At 35.2% G+C, this 20,475-nt stretch overlaps 1 protein-coding gene across 2 annotated transcripts; it reads right to left on the reverse strand.

Annotated features, from left to right (window-relative positions):
- Positions 1-2,551: 2,551 nt before the first annotated feature.
- mocs3 (molybdenum cofactor synthesis 3) lies at positions 2,552-20,317 on the reverse strand. 2 transcript variants are annotated; one of them, XM_048190550.1, is made up of 13 exons: positions 20,050-20,314; positions 19,567-19,699; positions 19,378-19,470; positions 16,705-16,825; positions 16,559-16,633; positions 16,340-16,457; positions 13,414-13,522; positions 11,402-11,464; positions 11,122-11,285; positions 10,354-10,401; positions 10,014-10,110; positions 4,768-4,875; positions 2,552-2,770 (listed from the first exon to the last, which is right to left on the reverse strand). In XM_048190550.1, the coding sequence occupies exons 1-13, from the start codon at positions 20,140-20,142 to the stop codon at positions 2,613-2,615; spliced, it is 1,380 nt and encodes a 459-aa protein (XP_048046507.1). In that variant the 5' UTR covers positions 20,143-20,314; the 3' UTR covers positions 2,552-2,612. The 2 variants fall into 2 exon arrangements, with proteins under 2 accessions (XP_048046507.1, XP_048046508.1); XM_048190551.1 differs by lacking the exon at positions 4,768-4,875 and having other exon boundaries at positions 9,985-10,110; positions 20,050-20,317.
- Positions 20,318-20,475: the final 158 nt, after the last annotated feature.

Genomic DNA, 20,475 nt, shown 5'->3' on the forward strand with positions numbered 1-20,475 from the left:
TGTCGACTGAGTTTTTGAAATGAGCTCATGGGTAAGAACAACCCCCCTCCTTCACAGCTCATTTAGAGGGAACGCCTCCCAAAACTCGTGCACGAGTATCGGAAACACGAGTGTTTACCACCGGCATTCGCTGTGTTATTAAGCCGGGCACACATTTAACGACTAGCTAAAACATTCTGACTATGCTCAACAAACAGCGATTGTTTCCTGCTCCTGAAGCAGATTTATATACTTTCAAATGGAATTTGAACACCGACTGTAATCGCAGACTGAAAGCAACTGGCTCTGACTGGACGCGTTTGAGCGCGATCAGTCATAAGTATCAATTTACATTCATAATCGGCCTTACAATCGTTAAGTGTGTGCGCGACTTAAAGCCGTGGATTCATTATGTCGGACTCACCGCATGTAACTCATAATCTGCAGTTGTTACTCCTGTCTCCTGACAAAAACATTGCATGCAGCGCCTGTGGAGTGTGGAAAGTTACTGGAGCGCGCAGCCGCACGTCTCTCACATGGATCGTCATGGCAGTGATTGACAAGCCAGAGGGCCAATCCGCGCACGTCTCTCACAAGGAACGTCATGGCAGTGATTGACAAGCCAGAGGGCCAATCGTTTACACGATGATCGCGTAAACGATTGGCTGATGTTTTTAAGGCCCTACCTCGTGCACAGATGATGTATATTAATATTATCACTTTCAGTACACCTAATAAATAGTCTTTTATCAGTTAGTAAAGACAGTTTCAAGTAATATTGCAAAAATGTATAAAACAAAACATCCTCTTTAGCACCTTTAATATGACCATAGATTGTCCTTTTTATGTTCTCAAATTGAATTATGTCTCATGTTAAACCACTATAAGAGCCAGCGCTAAATCCCCGAAGCACTGCCCGAGATGAAGCTGTTGTTGGTGCATACACGATCAATGAACGTTAAATATAAGTCACATAATTCAGGTCTAAACAACTACATTCTCGCCTTAAAAAACTATTAAAACTACAGTTCGTGGTACAACAAGTAGTATTTGTAAAAATTACGGTTGATTTGATTGGCCGCCATGACGGTCACTTCAAGCGGAGTGATACAAACGGTGAAAAGGTAGGAGTGCTGTTATCACTGAAATATCGCACGGCTATCAGCCAATCAGATTCGAGAACCAGACAGAACTGTTGTGTATATATATATATATATATATATATATATATATATATATATATATATATATATATATCATCACACACACACACATCAGGCTTTTATGGCATATATATGCAATTCATTGCAAATCAATAGTAATTGGGAGATGGACAAATAAATGTTCCCCAAAAGTCTGTTGTGTCATATTTGACATTTACATTAACATAAAAAAAAATGTCAAAAGAATGTTTAAAAATTCATGCATTAAAAAATAATGCATGAATAATCAAGTAAACTCAAGTTTCTTCAGTACAATAAATGTTTATCTTATATTTACTTCATAAAAATCATTAAAGATTTCTGAGCAAAAAATGATCAATCAGAGGGCAGAAGGCTTGAAGTAGATTGCGTAAAAATACGTTTTTTCAGCAAAGTTTTGGTCGTAGGTTTTAAGTTTTATAGGGCTTAGGAATCTGCGTATTAAATATTATACAGCATTATACAATATATTCATAAATAGGCATTATACTTATTGTTCAAAGATTTTTACAAAGAATGTTTAGTTAAAGTTATGAGAGAATAAATGTTTAAAAAACCTGGCTATGTTGTAACATGCATTGACAAACATGCATTCTGTTTTCAATTGATTTATACTCCCAAACGGCAACGTCACATGGGTGATACAAACATTTACAGACGAATTATGAAAAATGTAAAAATTAAATTCATAAAATTTCAACATTAATGTAATAAGTTAACACTCAACAACAACTTTTTAAACATGTAAGTCCCCTCCAAATATTGTAAATATGTGAAATATATCAACTTTTATCAGAAGGTTAGTAGATTTCCCACTACAGGTGGTCATGCTGTTTTTAAATGCTGCCTGTAAGGTAAACAAAAACTGTATGAACAAAGTCAATATATCTAAATATTCAAAACAAACACCCTTTCAACATGAAACCAAGTAATGAGACCTAAACGTTCCCTTCCTCGCCCCACAGCCTCTCAAATGTTTGTATCCCCCATGTCACGTCGCCCCTTTTAGGGTTAATGACCTGATGATAGCTATACTCAAGTAATCATTATAGGTAAAGTTTACATACACTTAATATTGTAAACTCCTGATCACAATTACATTGTAAATGATCACTACAGATGTACTTTATAAAATTTACCATGGGATAATAACTATAATGAATATTTATTTGAGTAGCTTAGTATGAAATTAAATTAAATGCAGAGTAAGAATAACTACTAGAATCAATATAAATGAGAAATCAGATTGTATTACACACATTAAATGACACAACAAAAAAAAGGCAGGGGAGTGATGAGGTGCCATAAAAAGAATCAAACCAATAATAGCATAAATTAAGTAAAATGACTAAAAGTAAATAGACTAAAAGTGAAAATAATTCGAACTTTATTGCTTTCGTTCATGAAATCAGCACAGGCGATTAATGACGGTCAGTATTGAGGAAAAGAGCGGTCTATGTTCTTCGCCCAGGCCATCAATCCTCCACTGATGTCCTTCACAGTGATCTGCTCAATTTCCAGGCCAGACATTTTCTCCAGGAGCTGAACTGCCTTCTGGGAGTCATTGCCAAGTTTGCACACCACAAACACTATAAGACAATAAAAGAAAACATACAGAAAAATTAAGATTATTCAGTCCAAGCTCATTCACTCCAATAATACAGCACAAGAAGCGTTTTATCAAAAAATTATTTGCCAAATTATATATATACGGGTCAATGATGAATAAGGTTTTTAAAACTGTAAAAAAAAAAAAAAAAAACATAATGGAGATATAATTAATTTCGAAGTTTTATTTATTGTTAACAATGAGTTTAACACTGCTTTTAGTCATTTTTTACAAGATGGACAAAATTTGTCACCAAAAAAAGTCATTCGGTTTAACCAAAATTTCGGTTTTACCAAATGACACTTTTGGTTATACCGAATGACGATATTTTCAAACAATGCTAACAGGCTGATATCTAGCTAGCTAGCAAAAGGACAGTCAAACATTTTATATTTAGTACAAGTTTTTAAAATATTACAACATTATCCATGTTTTATAGTGGAGGTACCGAATGACCTGATGTTTAGGGACATGCGCATGAATGAAAACATGAATTTTTCAAATAGTAAAAAGAGAGTTAGTTACTCTGCTTCACGACCATGTGGTCCTTTGCAGGTGTCTGAGTGATGTCACATCCTGTCACATGATATTGACCGCATGACTTGGTCATTTTATATTTGGTTACTCTCAATGACATTCAATGAAATTCATTTTTCCGGACATTCTTTCTCATAACAAAGCAACGACTTCTACACATAATTTTAATACCATTTTGCACTATGTTGATATATGATGTTATAAAATCATGCCAGAATAAAAAATATATACATTTATTACATTTTAAGATATTTTAATCACAAATTAAATGACTGTATTTGCCTTTGTACGGTTAAACCGAATGATCTTTTGACTCTTAAAAATCTTTAAAATACCTTTATATGGAGCAAAATATAATTAAAAACATTTTGGATTCAATAAAAGAGATTGTACTACCTTACATACTTTTGATGTCATATCTTTGTTTATTATTATTATTAACGCCCTTGGACAAAAAATTACCCGTCATGTCATTGACCCATATACAGTGTGTGTGTGTGTGTGTGTGTGTGTGTGTGTGTGTACAAGCATACATAAACTCTGGAATAATTCACATTTTTTAAATGTTTTTGAAAGACGTCTCTTCTGCTCACAAAGGCTGCATCTATTTGAGCAAAAAAAAAAAAAAAAAAAAAAAAAAAAACAGTAATATTGTGAAATATTATTAAAACATAAAATAATTGTTTTCTATTTTAATATATTTTTCAATTTAATTTTGTCCTGTGATGGCAAAGCTGGATTGCCGGTCACATGATCCCTCAGAAATCATTCTAATAGGCTGAACTTGTGCTGTTACCAATTTTTATTGATGTTCAAATATTGATAATAGTTATTATTATCAATGTTCAAAACAGTTATTAGTGCTTTATTATTATTGCTTTATAAAATTAGATTTTATTTCAGTATTCTTTGATGTAAAGAAAGAAATCAAGGCTTATACGATTAGTTTAAACAGACTCATCTCATTTTTAAACAAATCTAAAAATACAAGACTAAAAACTACATGATTATTCAACACGAGGCCAGCTTTATCTGATGACTAAGCCATTTCTGTGTTGGAAAATAATCGCTTAGCAACCTCATCATCACCACCTTCATCGTCCATCCAAGAAAATCGAGGTAGCTGTCAATACTCTGCCCCAAATGCTTAATTAGCTTGAGAAAACTCAGATTACGCCTCCTCTGTGCTCAGAATACTCAACACGTCTAATGAGGGATGGCATTTGGCATACAGTCGAGCGCTTATTGTGGATAAAGATAGGATCACTATGTACGGCTCAACACCATCAATTTCCATGCCTGCACATAGTGGCGTTCAGTGCGCACTTAATTTTCACCACCACGTTTGTTTGAGCAGAAAGAACTGAGATGCAGGAGAAGGGAGTGTTAAACATTAATGACCAAAAAATGGAATATAACTAAAACGATGTTGGTTCTTACCTGGGACTTGAGATTTGATGTTCATCTGTTGTTTGAGGTTGCTAATAGTATCTTTTAAAAGTGTGATGTGCTCAGCCTTTCTATCCTCTAAACTAGCAAGTGGAATGTCTGTCATGCAAGGTAAGAAAATTAAACTGAAGGAATTAACTCTCACGCCACCTAAAAAAATCACACACTAAATAACCAGGCGAAATAATCACTAAATCTGCTCACAGGATTCTAAAGCACCAAGATTCTGAACCAATCAGATCTCTTCTCGCACTACACAAGGTCTACTACAGATCTGGCTCTTTACAGTACCGGACCAAAAACATGAAGAAACGAGAGTACAAAATGAACACCCGCTAAGTGAAATGGTCATTATGGTGGGTGATCATTTCAATAGCCAGGTTTCCATCCAAGGATTTTGGAAGCTGATTATCGATAGCCAATTATTGATAATTTTTTGAAAATGCCAACACAATCTTTTTCCATTTATCTTTAGCATATAAATTCTATGTTGATACTTCAAATGTCGTGCAAAATTAGTTTGGAAACACTTTTTGTCAAGAAAAAGGGCTTTAACGCAAATAAATTTGGTGTCACATGACAGAATTAGCCTATATTCTGCTCCCGTTAAAGCACCGTTTCTGTAATATTCAAAGGCGCATTAAATCTATTACATTCATATTATTAAATTGTATAGGCATAACAATTTTTTTATTACAATTGGTAAGAATACACTGTAAACCAGAATAAGTTGGGCTAACTCAAAAAATCTGAGGTAATCAGTTACAACAATTTTTTGAGTTATGATGTTCCCAATTTTAAGTAAGCAGAAATATCACGTTTTGAGTTTGTAGTACTCATGCATGATAACTGCTCCTAACTTGAAGTACTGAGTTAGCTAACTCATACATTTTGATAGCAATTAACATAAAATATTTAGTTAATTAACTTTTTTATTTTGAGGTCTTCCAAATCAAATGAGTTATTTACTTCATTGTCAACCCAAATAAGAAAATTTTGAAAATGCCAACTTGCTAATTTGCTAACATGTTAACAAAAGCATGGTGCACTTATTGAATGAGTACAGAAACTTAAAACATGTAACATACCTGATCTCAAACCAAGCCGCATGCGCTACTTGTCACCATGACTGAACTAATTTGTTAAATTTAAGTTTGTCCTACTCAAATCAATTAAGTATTTTGAGCATTTGGGTTTACAGTGTAAGATGCACCTCTCAAACATCATTCATCCTTATTTTTGTAATTGTATGTTTTTTCTTGATTGCACATCATAATTTGATGTTCCATTTAATATGTATCATTTGTTTTATTCTGAAGATGAAAAAGTCAAATTGCATTCTGTACACTACAAAAAAATGTCTTAACTTAAAGTGTTCATGCTGCCTTAACATTTTAAATTTAGTCAACTTAAAATGTGAAAGTGTATTAAGCGACAACTTGGATATTTGAGTTATTTTAAGTTAAATCTGGGAAAGCTATTCTGATGATAATTTTTAAGTTGCGATAGCTAATTGCAACAATATTTTTTACAGTGCATACATTCTGAATAGGCAGACGTTGCTCCCATTTTAAAAATAATAGTCTAACCCTATTTCCAAGCATTCTTTTCAATCTACAATCTAATAAAAGTTCATCAGAAAAATAACAGCTAAAACTGCACCTGTTTCTGAATATGGCTTGATGATCAAGTATTGATCTTAATAGTCTTTATAATGAAGTACTTGTTAATAAAATAAAGTTATGTAGGCATATACAATTTAATAATAGCCTATATAATAAAGTTTTGTTTCAAATGGATGAGGAAAATATAGTGCCTTGAAAATCTCTGCAGCTCGTCAAAAATACGTTTCCAATGCAGACAAAAAGAAAAGTAAAATACACGTTACTTCTCTATCTGAATAAAAAAAATTAATGTCATAAAACTATGATTTCATGCTCAGAAGCTGGATACTTGACAAATGAAAATCACAAACATGCTTGTCAATAAAATAATTTTATAAACAGGACTACTCTTTATTAATATGTAATATAATTTTATCTCAAACAAATTAGGATAATAAAGTGGGTTGAATCCAAAAAGCTCTAAATGAATTTAAGAATTGTTAGGATTGCATCAGTTAAGCTATATCATTTAAAAAAGTTACATTTAGGTCTAAACAAATAAAAGCTGCATCTGTCTATGAAGAAAAAAAATCTGAGAACAACTCTGAAACCAGACCGAATGGGCACGGCCACGTCAAACCGCGATTGGCTTGACTGCAAGTTTGAGGCTTACAATAAAGATGCCCGAACATTTCACTGTACCAATCTTTTTTATAGACCCTAAAATTGTGTACAGGACAAATGAGCTGCCCTGTGTCCAAACCCATGGGCTTCGTCACATAAAGGCACTTGTTCCATGCTGTCCCACTTCGCCGTGATTTTTGATTTCCTAATATTTCCTAATTTATTATTAGGCTTATTATTCATGAAAATAGAAAATAGTGAATTCCAATTGTCTCATTACTCTCTGTGTTTTACAAATATTTGGGATGCAAGAGATACGATATAATTTGCGATATACGTGAAATTATGAATGGAAATGAATCAAGGGCAGATTTTTTTAAGCACTACAACAAAACTTATCTGACAATGTGGGTTTTTTTAGGGATGCCATCATTATTATACAAACCATTGTATCGATAAAAGGCCAACTGGGTGGAAACAGTCTGGAGACTGAATCTTTTTTTTCACACATTCACTTTGTCGATAAAACAGCGCAAAAAGTGGATGGAAACTTGGCTACTGTCAACTAGTTGAGTATGTGTGCTGTAGCATGAAGAGCCTGTAGCGAGAAATTAGCCCAAAAATTTAGCTTAAAATATGCATTTTCGTGCATCATAAACTTTACACAAGAATTTGTAATGCGATCTTAATAAAGAGTCCCTTACATTAACAGGAAAAAGAAATGACAGTAACATGTTACTGTGTTGAGTTGAGAGAATATGGGTGTTCCTGCAGAACCACCTCTGTTAACAGTTAGACTGTGCTTTTGTTTTCCTTATATATAATTTAGTGAGTTTAAATATTTTAACATTTATGTATTACACTTTTTTGCAGTGATAGTGTAAAGAATACATGTAAAATATTTTTATTTTACTTTTTTAATACATTAGCCAGTATGAAATCTGACTCACTGGTAAGTTGTCTGAGAGGCAATAGCCACACAACTAGTCAAACGTTTGGAACAATTAAGATTTTTAATGTTTTTAAGTCTCTTCTGCATTTATTTGATCAAAAATTCAGTAAAACCGTAATATTGGGCACTATATTACAATTAACAAGAACTCTTCTATTTTAATGTATTTTAAATTTCTGATTTGGTGCACAAGAAAGACATGACACTTATTAATATCACTGTTGAAAACAGTCGTGCAGCTTATACTTTTGTGGAAACTGTGATAGACTACTATTTAAAGTTTAAGAAGAAGCAGCAAAAGAAGAAGAAATCAATCATTTTATTCAGCAAGGATGCTTTAAATGAATTTAAAGTGACAGTAAATTTAAAATGTTACAAAAGATTTCTTTTACAAATAAATGCTGTTCTTTTTTTTTTTTCATCAACACATCCTGAAAAAAAAAGGTAACATGATTTCCACATAAATATTAAGCAGTACAAAAGTTTTGAACATTGATAATAATAAGAACTGATAATAATAAGTGAGCAGCAAATCAGCATATTAGAATGATTTCTAAAGGATCATGTGACAGCTTTGCCATCATAGAAATAAATTACATTTTAAAATATATTCAAATACAAAAGTTTTTTTTTTTTTTAAATGTAATATTTCACAATATTACAGTTTTTACTGTATTTTCGATCAAATAAATGTGCATAAGTCTTTCGAAAAGATTAAAAAAATCTTAAAGGTTCCCTAGAACGTTCTTTCACAAGATGTAATATAAGTCTAAGGTGTCCCCTGAATGTGTCTGTGAAGTTTCAGCTCAAAATACCCCATAGATTTTTTTTAATTAATTTTTTTAACTGCCTATTTTGGGGCATCATTAACTATGCACAGATTCAGGCTGCGGCCCCTTTAAATCGTGCGCTCCCTGCCCCCCCCGAGCTCTCGACTATAATACAGTGTATAAACAAAGTTCACACAGCTAATATAACCCTCAAATGGATCTTTACAAAATGTTCGTCATTCATGCTGCATGCATGCATCGGATCATGAAAGTATATAGTATTTATTTGGATGTTTACATTTGATTCTGTATGAGTTTGAGGCTATGCTCCGTGGCTAAAGCTAACATTACATACTGTTGGAGAGATTTATAAAGAATGAAGTTGTGTTTATGAATTATACAGGCTGCAAGTGTTTAATAATGAAAATAGCGACGGCTCTGGTCTCCGTGAATACAGTAAGAAACAATGGTAACTTTAACCACATTTAACAGTACATTAGCAACATGCTAACGAAACATTTAGAAAGACAATTTACAAATATCACTAAAAATATCATGATATCATGCATCATATCAGTTATTATTGCTCCATCTGCCATTTTTCACTATTGTTCTTGCTTGCTTACCTAGTCTGATGATTCAGCTGTGCTGCTCCAGACGTTAATACTGGCTTGTCTAATGCTTTGAACATGGGCTGGCATATGCAAATATTGGGAGCGTACATATTAATGATCCCGACTGTTACGTAACAGTCGGTGTTATGTTGAGATTCGCCTGTTCTTCAGAGGTCTTTTAAACAAATGAGATTTACATAAGGAGGAAGCAATGGGGTTTGAAACTCAATGTATGTCTTTTCCATGTACTGAACTCTTGTTATTCAACTATGCCAAGGTAAATTCAATTTTTGATTCTAGGGCACCTTTAATTATTTCAAACTTTTGACCGGTAGTGTAGCTAACCAGTATAGATGTGATGAAAAGCTTCTAAAAAAAGTGCTAGTACACTTTCTAGTACAACATTAATCATATAGGTAATTTGCAGCATTAACATAAAATTAAAAATGAATTGAAAATGAATGAAGGACGAGTTACAGTAGGTTTTTGGTTAGGGATTTGAACAAACTCATAATAATAATAATAATAGTATAACACCTTAGCAGGCGCAACTAATTAGGAACATTTGAAATTCTGTAGTGCACTTCTGACTCACTTGGTTAAACTTATGTATATTTTAATGAAGCAAATATCTAATACTAAACTGTTGCAGGGAGATCATGGGAAAGGATACTGATTGAGGTTGACAGATGGCAAATGTCCACCTCTACTTTGGGCCGTACGTCAAGGAGGAGATGAGGGGTTGAGCTGTCCAAAATGGCTCTATACTCCTGTAATGAAAGACAAATATATGTGCAATATTTGAGGCGGGAAGCTACACAGAAATGCAAGGTGACAGACCAGATCTGCTTTATATAATGACCAGCTGCACACACTTCCACAAAAATCAGTAATGAACTGGCTAACATAGAGCGGTTCTGCTAAAGATATAATCTAAACTACCAAATGGAAATTCAAACTCCCCTCATTACATTCCTCTGCATGGCCAGAATTATGACAAATAACTGTACTACCTGCACAGAGACTCTCTGTTCTTTGGTTAGAAGATTCAGCCTCCGACACTGTAAATGAAATGAAACAGAAATAACAGAATAAATCAGCAGCGGTTTTCATTACACATCATTTAAAACAAATCAGGTTCCCGTCTCAGACTTTACCTTAAACCTTTTTGGTTTTAGAGTTGATTTTTGACTGAATGTGTTTGCCGTGGATGAAAAAAGTTTCCTTTTCCTAAGTTTAATAATACTTATAAAATTATTTTCCTATGTTTAATAATACAGTTACGTTCAATGTGTGCTGCAGTGTTGGGGGTAATTACACTACATTACACTTAACGAGTTATGTAATCAGATTACTTTAAGTAACTAGTAAAGTAATGCATTACTTTTTCAATTTACAACAAAATATCTAAGTTACTTTTTCACATTTATTGACTGATATCTTTGAGAGAAATAAGGTGTAGAGGTGTTGTGTGCACTGTGTGAACATGATGGTTATTGTAGTTCTAGACTAAATGCAAACATGAATTTATTATCTCACTTGCATGAAAACATTCAAGAATTCTTCAAAATGAATAAAAACAGTGAAATGCAATCTCAGAATTTTATGCCAACCTGTAATTAACTATATTACACAAATATACTTCAAAGCTCAAGAGTGGCATTTAGCCGCAACGCAAGCAATCTCTGCAAAACACACTTTCCATAATAAGTGTGTGACATAATCAACCACAGCTATTATGACTATAGGAAGGAAAGTGGGAGATTTCCTCATCCTCAGACCTTATCCGTAGCGGCGGAGCCACAGAACTGCTCATAGTCCTGGAGCTCTGTGACCGTGGGCGTCTCTCCACACACCGCGCACTCAGCCTGCCTGGGCCGCAGCCGTATGGACCGGAAACGCCCCTCCTGGCCATCAAACATCAACAGCTGCTGCTCAAATGAGGCTGAACTGAGCAGTTAAGGAGTTCGTTCATTATGTTATGCCTACAGTATGGTAATAAGTGTGCTTGAAAGCTGTAATTGTTTCAGTTTAGGATGTCATTAAGAGTAGAAAGGATACATCCTTGGCCGGACGCAATTTTCAGAACTTCTAATGCTTGAAGGCAGCCCATTATACCAGGCACTGCAAAGTATCAAAACAAGACACTTACAATACAGAACATTGCAACATGAACTTATAATAATGGGATTATGGGATCATTACAGAAGAAGAATTCATATTCACTTTTTTAAAAGTCAGAGATAACTTAAAGTCCACTTTTAAATAAAATTTTCCTGATAATTTACTCACCCCCATGTCATCCAAGATGTTCATGTCTTTCTTTCTTCAGTCGAAAAGAAATTAAGGTTTTTGATGAAAACATTCCAGGATTATTCTCCTTATAGTGGACTTCAATGGCCTTCAGACGGTTGAAGGTCAAAATTACAGTTTCAGTGCAGCTTCAAAGAGCTTTAAACGATACCAGATGAGGAATAAGAGTCTTATCTAGAGAAACGATCGGTCATTTTCGAAAAAAAAAATGTAAATGTATATGCTTTATATAGACAAATGATCGCCTTCCAAGTGTTTCCGCCAAAAGTGCACTTTCGTATTCTTCAAAAAGCTTACGCTGAATGTCCTACGCCTTCCCTATTCTACTTACGGAATGAACGCAGCGCCAGTTCCATTTTTTCCGTAATAGAATAGGGAAGGCGTATACATTCAGCGCAAGCTTTTTGAAGAATATGGAAAGCGGAAGCGCATGCCAGGCGATCATTTGTGTTTATAAAGCATATACAGTCATATTTTTTTGAAAATGAGCGATGGTTTCTCTAGATAAGACCCTTATTCCTCGTCTGGTATCATTTAAAGCCCTTTGAAGCTGCACTGAAACTGTCATTTTGACCTTCAACCGTTTGGAGTCCATTGAAGTCCACTATAAGGAGAAAAATCCTGGAATGTTTTCTTCAAAAACCTTAATTTCTTTTCGACTGAAGAAAGAAAGACATGAACATCTTGGATGACATGGGGGTGAGTAAATTATCAGGAAAACTTTATTTGAAAGTGGACTGATCATTTAAAAAAAGTTATCAAGGTAAGATCTACAGCAAAAAAAGGACATATCAGTGCTTGCAAAATAGGAACAGTATTGTCGTTTTAGATCATCAAAGAATTTAGGCTTCAGTTTTGTGTGAAAGAAAGAGAAGCTTCGCCTTTGTCGAGACACTCAGCATACGCCATACAAAATTCAGTATGGAAGACCAACTACAATTTAGTAAGTAAATGTTACAATGACATCATTACTTTCCGTTGTCTAGCGAACAAAGTCAGTGAATTTCAAACTTTATTCTTAAATTACCTTAAATAGGACCCATTATGCTTTTTCACATGTTCAACTCTCTTTAGTATGTAATGTGCTGTTTGAGCACAAAAAAGCTCTGCTAAGTTACAAAGTCACTTCAGCAGGGAGTTATTCTCTATTCTCTACTCGCTATTCCATCATAGTCTTGAGTTTTCTTCCGGGAATAAATATGTCACAATATTCCTCATTTAAATAATTTACGCCCAAGGAATACGCAGAATAAAGGGCCGGGGCCTGGTTGAGTTAGTTAGTAGTGTGTTTAAACTGGTGGTTATGGTTTCCCAAACACGAATGAAGCACTTGACCATTCACTACACACTGGTTCAGCCGACCAATCAGAGCACATTGTGCTTTTCAGAAGATTCATAGAGACCGGAACTAAACAGAGCGTTACTGACAGACTGGGAAGAGAGGTTCTGAAAATATGAAAAATATGTGAAAAATAATGTATTTTTTTACCTATTCTAGTAGAGCCCAAGAACAAAATCAAGACTTTGTAAAAGGGCATAATATGGCCTCTTTAAATTGAACAATTATGAAAACCAACAGCAGATGGCACACTACAGATGACTGAAACTATCTACAAAACAAAGTTTGAATGGACTCTGTGCAATAAGCCAGTAGTTCTGGCTAAAATAAATATAGAACACTGTGGTGGAGAAGATGATGATGAAGAGGAAGAAGCAGCAATCTCTGAAACTAAAATCGTGTCAAGTAGAGGCAGACTGACCCACTCCCAGAACCCCTCCATCAGAGCAGTTGGTGACAGTCTCAGGAGGAGGTGGTGAGGGGTACAAACACCTGTAACACGGCCCTCCTCTGTAGTTGTACACTGTGAGCTACAAGAGAAACATTTAAATCATCAAGATCTCCCCATTAACTCAAAAGACACTGAATCAAATTGCATATATACTATCGTTCAAAAGTTTGGGGTCTGCAAGATTTTGTTTTCTTTTTGGAAGAAATTAATCATTTTATTCAGAAAGAATGCATTAATTAATCAAAGGTAACAATAAATACATTTACATTCCTACAAATCTATTTCAAGTCTATTTCAAATAAATGCTGCAGGGTTTTTTTTAGAATCCTGGAAAAAAAAAGTTTATTAAGAAGATATTAAACTGATTTCCATATTGATAATGATAAGAAAATGTTTCTTGAGCACTAAATCAGAATACTAGCATTATTTCTGAAAAATCATATGAAGTAATAATAATTTGATTACAGGAATAAATTACATTTTAACATATAATCAAAAAGAATAAAATAAATAATAATATTGCTGACTTTACTGTATACTTCATCAAACAAATGCAGCCTTGGTGAGCATAAGAGACTTACTTCAAAATAATCTCAGAGACCCCAAACTTTTGAACAGTAGTGTGTGTATGTACAGTGCCTATAGAAAGTCATCATACCCTGTGAAAATCTTAACCCTTTTGTCACATAACCCTGGAAAAGAAATTAAGTCTAACTTTTTTGAGCTGTATGTACGTTATAAACCTCATCATCAGTGTGAAAATAAAATTAATTAGTGAAATACCTGGTTTGGTAAAGTCATCAGGCCCTTTAGGGTATCCCATTATAAACTTGCTCAGGTGCAACTTCCAGATCAAACACCAGGCTAATTGCCCCACCTGACATCAACTGAAGTGGTTTTGATTACTTCAGAATAAAACCAGCTGTTTCTTGATTCCACTGTTAGTAGAGCATGGTTCTGCAACGAATTCACCATGGTCAGGAAAGTGCTTTCAAACGGCCTCCGAAATAAAGTTGTAGAAAGTCACACGTTAGAAGAAGGTTATACAAAAACATAGTTGTCCCTCTGAGTACTGTTCAGAGCATCATTAAGAAGTGGAAAGCATATGGCACCACAAACACATTGCTTAGATCAGGCCGCCCATCCAAACTGGATGACGGAGCCAGGAGAACATTGATCAGAGAAGCTACCAAGAAGCCAAAAGCAACTTTGAAGGACTTGCAAGGCTTTACAGTTGGGACTAGTTGGTCAGTGCATGTGACAACTATCTCAAAAGCTTTACACAAAGCTGGCCTGTATGGCAGGGTGGCAAGAAAGAAACCTTTCCTGAAAAAATGCCACACTGAGTCTTGTTTGCACTATGCAAAAACACACCTGAAAGACTCTGATGCCATTTCTGTGCTATTGTCTGATACCAAAACTGACCTTTCTGGACTGAACACCAAGTGCTATGTTTGGCAAAAAGCAAACACAGAACACCACCCAAAACACACCATACCTACTGTGAAGCATGGTGGTGGCGGCATTATGTTGTAGGGGTGTTTCTCTTCAGCAGGGACTGGGCGATTGGTCAAGATTTAAGGGAAAATGGATGCCGCCAAGTACATCCAAATTCTTGAGGAAAACCTGTGTCACTCTGCTGGACATTTAAAGATAGGCATGTCATTTACCTTCCAACACAACAATGATCCTAAACATACCGCCAAAACAACAACGCAATGGCTTAAGGATAGGAAAGTGAATGTCATTGAGTGGCCAAGTCAGAGTTTTGACTTAAATCCCAAAACCTGTGGGTGGACTTGAAGAGAGCAGTCCATTGCCGCTCACCACGGAATTTAACTGAACTTGAGCAATTCTGCAAGGAAGAATGGGCAAATATTCCCAAATCTAGTTGTGCAAAACTAGTACAGACATATCCAAAAAGATGAACGGTTGTAATTAAAGCAAAAGGTGGCTCTACGAAGTATTAAATGAGTGGACTGATGACTTTTCCAACAACGTTATTCTTTTTTGTTGTAAGGTAAAATTTGAAAATAAAGCTGGCAAAGGGTTTTTTTTGTTTGTTTTTTTGGAATGGGTTTTGATTTCAGGATGTACGACAAATAAAGTAGCTATTTCAAAAGGGTTTGATGATTTTCTATAGGCACTTATAGAAAATTACACTCAATGTAATAACACTAATATCAAAAGAAGTGGCCTTTTTTGTAAAGAAAGACACTGTTTATTTAAAACAATTCACGATAAAATTAGGTTACAAAAAAGTTGCTAGACTCCTTGTGTATACAAAACTCTTACTAGATTATTACAAATAATGGTAAAATTAATGTTTGGAAATGTAAATTGATATTTCCTACTGACACACTACAGCAAAAGATATAAATAACTGGCTTTTCTGGTGAAAATACTAGACTTTTACATAGTACTGTAAATAATTTAATATATTAAGTTATATTATATAATTTTTAAATAATTTAATCTGAAGATAATTGAGGCTGCAGAATCGGTATCTGTATTGGACATGAAAAAGTGGTCCTTAATGATTTTATAAATACACTAAAATTCATCTGTACTTTCTTTGTTCTTGTCCTTTCTTTCTTTCTCAACTTTCTTTCATCGGAACCACACAAACGAAGATATTTTGAAAAAAAACATTGCAGCCCATTGACTTCCATTGTATAGACAAAAAAAACAAGAATTTTATGTTCTACAAAAGAAAAAAAAAAAGTCTTACAGTTTTGGAACAACATGAGGGTGAATAAATTACTACAGGATTTTCATTTTTGGCTGAACTGTCCCTTTAAGAATGTGTAATCAAATACTGTAAATAAAAACTTCAAATATCAATGTACAGCTCACTGGCTGCAGGTTTGATTCAGATACTGAAAACAGAGCTCACCTGTCCTTCCATTCGTAAAGCACTCGCTGACACTAAAGGCTTGCGGGCCAGAACACAGGCATCATTCACGAGGTACCGTGTAGGAACGTTGTCCGAACAGTCTGCCACAATGTCATACATGAAGACGCAAAGTCAAGGAGCCACATGAATGGGTTTTACTGTACAGATCTGTAGAAAAGTTCAAGATGCACTTTTCAATAGCAGGTAATGAGTGGATACTGTTGAATGAGCTGTACGGCGTTCTCTCTGGAGAGCTGGAGGTGATACGGAACACACTGAACCGTCGAGTTCAACCTGGAAGAGATCACAAGCCGTCAACTCTCAGTCGTTCACACCTCTCCTTGTTTTGTGAGGTAAGATGGTACCTGCTGATGGCCTGGGCGGCAGACAGGGCTTTAGGCTGACCTTGAGTCAGTTCTGAATGAAGCACCTGTCGGTGCAGGTTACTCAGCTCCACCACATCATAGTCCAACAGACCCAAACGTCCTGAAAACACAAACTACATTAACAACTGCCAACTAGTGCCACAGTACTACAATTACAGCTGTGGCCTGCGTCTTCATGAAAGTGTTAGCTTTGGGACACAAACAAAAAATTTATCTTAAATTAAAGGGTTAGTTCACCCAAAAATGAAAATAATGTAATTTATTACTCACCCTCATGTCGTTTCACACCCGTAAGACCTTCGTTCATCTTCAGAACACAAATTAAGATATTTTTGATGAAATCCGATGGCTCAGTGAGGCCTGCATTGACAACAATGACATTTCCTCTCTAAGGATCCATAAAGGTATTAAAAACATATTTAAATCAGTTCGTGTGAGTACAGTGGTTCTACCTTAATATTATAAAGCAACAAGAATATTTTTGTGCACCAAAAAAACCCCAAAATATCGACTTTTCAACAATATCTCGTGATGGGCCGATTTCAAAACTGCTTCAGAGCTTTACGAATCGAATCGAATCAGTGACTCGGAGCGCCAAAGTCACGTGATTTCAGCAGTTTAGCTGTTTGATAGGATATCCGAGTCACTGATTCGATTCGTAAAGCTCCGAAGCAGTTTTGAAATCGGCCCATCACTATATTGTTGAAAAGTCTTTTTTTTTTTTTTTTTTTTTGGCACACAAAAATACTCTCGTCGCTTTATAATATTAAGGTTGAACCACTGAACTCACATGTTTTAAATATGTTTTTAGTACCTTAATGGATCCTTAGAGAGAGGAAATGTCATTGTTGTCAATGCAGGCCTCACTGAGCCATCGGATTTAATAAAAAATATCTTCATTTGTGTTCTGAAGATGAATGAAGGTCTTACGGGTGTGAAATGATATGAAGGTGAGTAATATATATATATATATATATATATATATATATATATTCTTTTTACTACTGTTAACAAAGATTAAAAAATGCTTATAAAATATATTGCTCACTGTTAGTTCATGCTAGCTAATGCATTAACTAATGTTAACAAAAGACAAAAGAGACCCTAAAATAAAGTGGGTAACACTTTATTTTACAGTGTCCTTGTTACACGTTACATGTAATTACTATAGTAATAACTATAAATTGCCCTAATCCTACCTTAAATCTATAGATAGTACAATTAGTTAATTAATGCTACTCAGCGAGTTAGTACTGCCACAAATAGCCAGGGGGATACATGTAATTTAGGATCTCTTTACACCCAGTATTAAGATGCATTTTGTATGATCGGATCACAAGTAGACGAGGCAGACACATTCCTGTTTACACCTGGTGTTTTAATCAATTTCTTTTGTCCACTTTCAACCACTTCTGTCCTGATTTTTTCTTTGGGCGGGTAAATGAATAGGCTTTTTCAGATCTTTTGATCTAATGTACAATATGTTTGCACTATTTACATACAAACGTGAAAGGACACTATGAAAAAGCATGGAGAGCAGCTTTCGTTTTCAGACCTCAGCGAACACTGTGAGCGTGTGTTAGAAATCAGGAATGGTGAGAGAACATTGTGCTTGGTATGTTTTTTGTCTTCAAACCAAACTTGGGTCTTCAGCCGACAAAGTTTAAACCCCGTCTGGCCAGCGTGCTTCCCATAATGTTTACGCACTGTGTCAGTAGCCGGAGAGTAGGTGTCTTTTGTGGCTGTTCGAACACATTCGATCACATGGGCATTTCCACTATGAATGCAATGCGGTTGAATGCGTTTTCAACTACCTCTGGAAGTGGACAAGCGAGAAAACGTTTTACACCCTGTTTACACCTGTATTTAGTGTCGTCCACTTGTGATCCGATTGACGAAAATGCTTGTTAAAGGATTAGTTCACTTCAGAAATAAAGTTTTCCTGATAATTTACTCACCCCCATGTCATCCAAGATGTTCATGTCTTTCTTTCTTCAGTCGAAAAGAAATGAAGGTTTTTGATGAAAACATTCCAGGATTATTCTCCTTATAGTGGACTTCAATGGGGTTTAATGGATTGAAGGTCCAAATGTCAGTTTCAGTGCAGCTTCAAAGGGCTCTACATGCCTTTTTTGTAAAGGGCGTTTGACTTAGTCTTTGCATGCTCGCTTTGTAGACACTGGATTGGTACTTCTGTCTAGGTCACGCATGACCTTTCCAACATGATTACGTAATGTGTGGCACATCGCAGAGCAGTGCAAGATGAGCATTTGTGGTTAAAAAGTATATCATTTTTATTATTTTTTAGAAACTGACTGATTGTTCCTCCAGATAAGACCCTTATTCCTCATCTGGGATCATGTAGAGCCCTTTGAAGCTGCACTGAAACTGACATTTGGACCTTCAACCCATTGAACCCCCGTGAAGTCCACTATATGGAGAAAAATCCTGGAATGAACCTTAATTTCTTTTCGACTGAAGAAAGAAAGACATAAACATCTTGGATGACATGGAGGTGAGTAAATTATCAGGAAAATTTAATTCTGAAGTGAACTAATCCTTTAAAACCAGGCATAAACAGGGTCTTACTTGTACAGATAAACTCCTATACTATACAGCACTATGTACATTATAAACACACGTTCACTTTACCTATTCCAGCTGCCGCCAGATACTGCGCAAGAGGACAACCTAAACCTCCACATCCCACAACCAGAACAGATGTATTACTCATGGCAACCTGGCCTGTGGAGAAAAGATACTTGTTTATATAATGCAAAGAAAAGAAAGGAAAAGAAAATGAGTTACATAATAAAGCTTAAAGCCAAAATATAGTTTAACCTTTAACCCCCAGTTCTGGTAGGAGAAGCTGTCTGCTGTATCTCATGATGTCCTCATTGTTCAGTGTTGCGTTTGATTTCAGCGGTGAAAGATTGGCAACTTTCTCCTGTAACTCTGTTAATATTGAGTTTCCCTGAAAAAAGGGAGAGAAGCAGGACACTTTTTCAGTTTTCAGACAAGAAAATGCTCTGCACTGAGAAGAGCTCTTCTTATATATTTGACCATAATTATCTCTGTCATTCTATGGTGCCTTTCTATTTTAAAAAATATGATTCTGTCCAACAAATAATAAATAATTTGAGCTGTTCTATTAATCCATGCCTTTAGTATATGTTCCAATGGTATGCCTTCAGAAAGATAACTGTAATAAGGTTGAGTTTAAGTGTCTGACATTAACATACACATAAAAATAATGGTTAAACAGTAAATAATCACACAAAGGCTTTGCTATCTGAATATTTGCTCAGAATAACGACTGCAGACCTTTTCCACTTGATGAAGTTTCTTCTTTAAAGCTGCAATCTCCCTCTCTCTTTCCAAGAGCTGTGTCTTCAAACTTAAAATTGTATCATCCATCACGAACAGTCACCTCGATATCAGTTTATTGTTAAGAAGCAGTTATTATAACGAGCAATTACGAGTGTAGCGTCTATAAGAACAGCACAAGCAGAACTAGAAATCACACTGCAGAAGACTTCCGGGTTCCACGCGTGTGCGAGCACGTGTAGCGCACGTACTGCGTGATTACAACAGACCCATAGAGAGAGATAATGCAGACTGTATAACACACTCAATATCATTAGATTCATTTTGAAAAGACTATATTGAGTATTAAAGGGACTCCGAAACAATAAGAATCTCGATTTGTAACACGAGGGTTGCAGTTGAACAATATTACTGAGATTAACA

This window comes from Megalobrama amblycephala, linkage group LG5 (genome assembly GCF_018812025.1).
Source record: "Megalobrama amblycephala isolate DHTTF-2021 linkage group LG5, ASM1881202v1, whole genome shotgun sequence".
NCBI classification, from domain to species: domain Eukaryota; kingdom Metazoa; phylum Chordata; class Actinopteri; order Cypriniformes; family Xenocyprididae; genus Megalobrama; species Megalobrama amblycephala.

Bases quoted from the DNA above. Each gene is read 5' to 3' on its own strand.
- mocs3 (XM_048190550.1), bottom strand. From the start codon at position 20,142: ATGGATGATACAATTTTAAGTTTGAAGACACAGCTCTTGGAAAGAGAG. The intron at 16,634-16,704 runs GTACCATCTTAC...GATCTCTTCCAG, and splicing joins GCCGCCCAGGCCATCAGCAG to GTTGAACTCGACGGTTCAGT. The intron at 13,523-16,339 runs GTGAGCTCTGTT...TTTCTCTTGTAG, and splicing joins CTTTACGAATGGAAGGACAG to CTCACAGTGTACAACTACAG.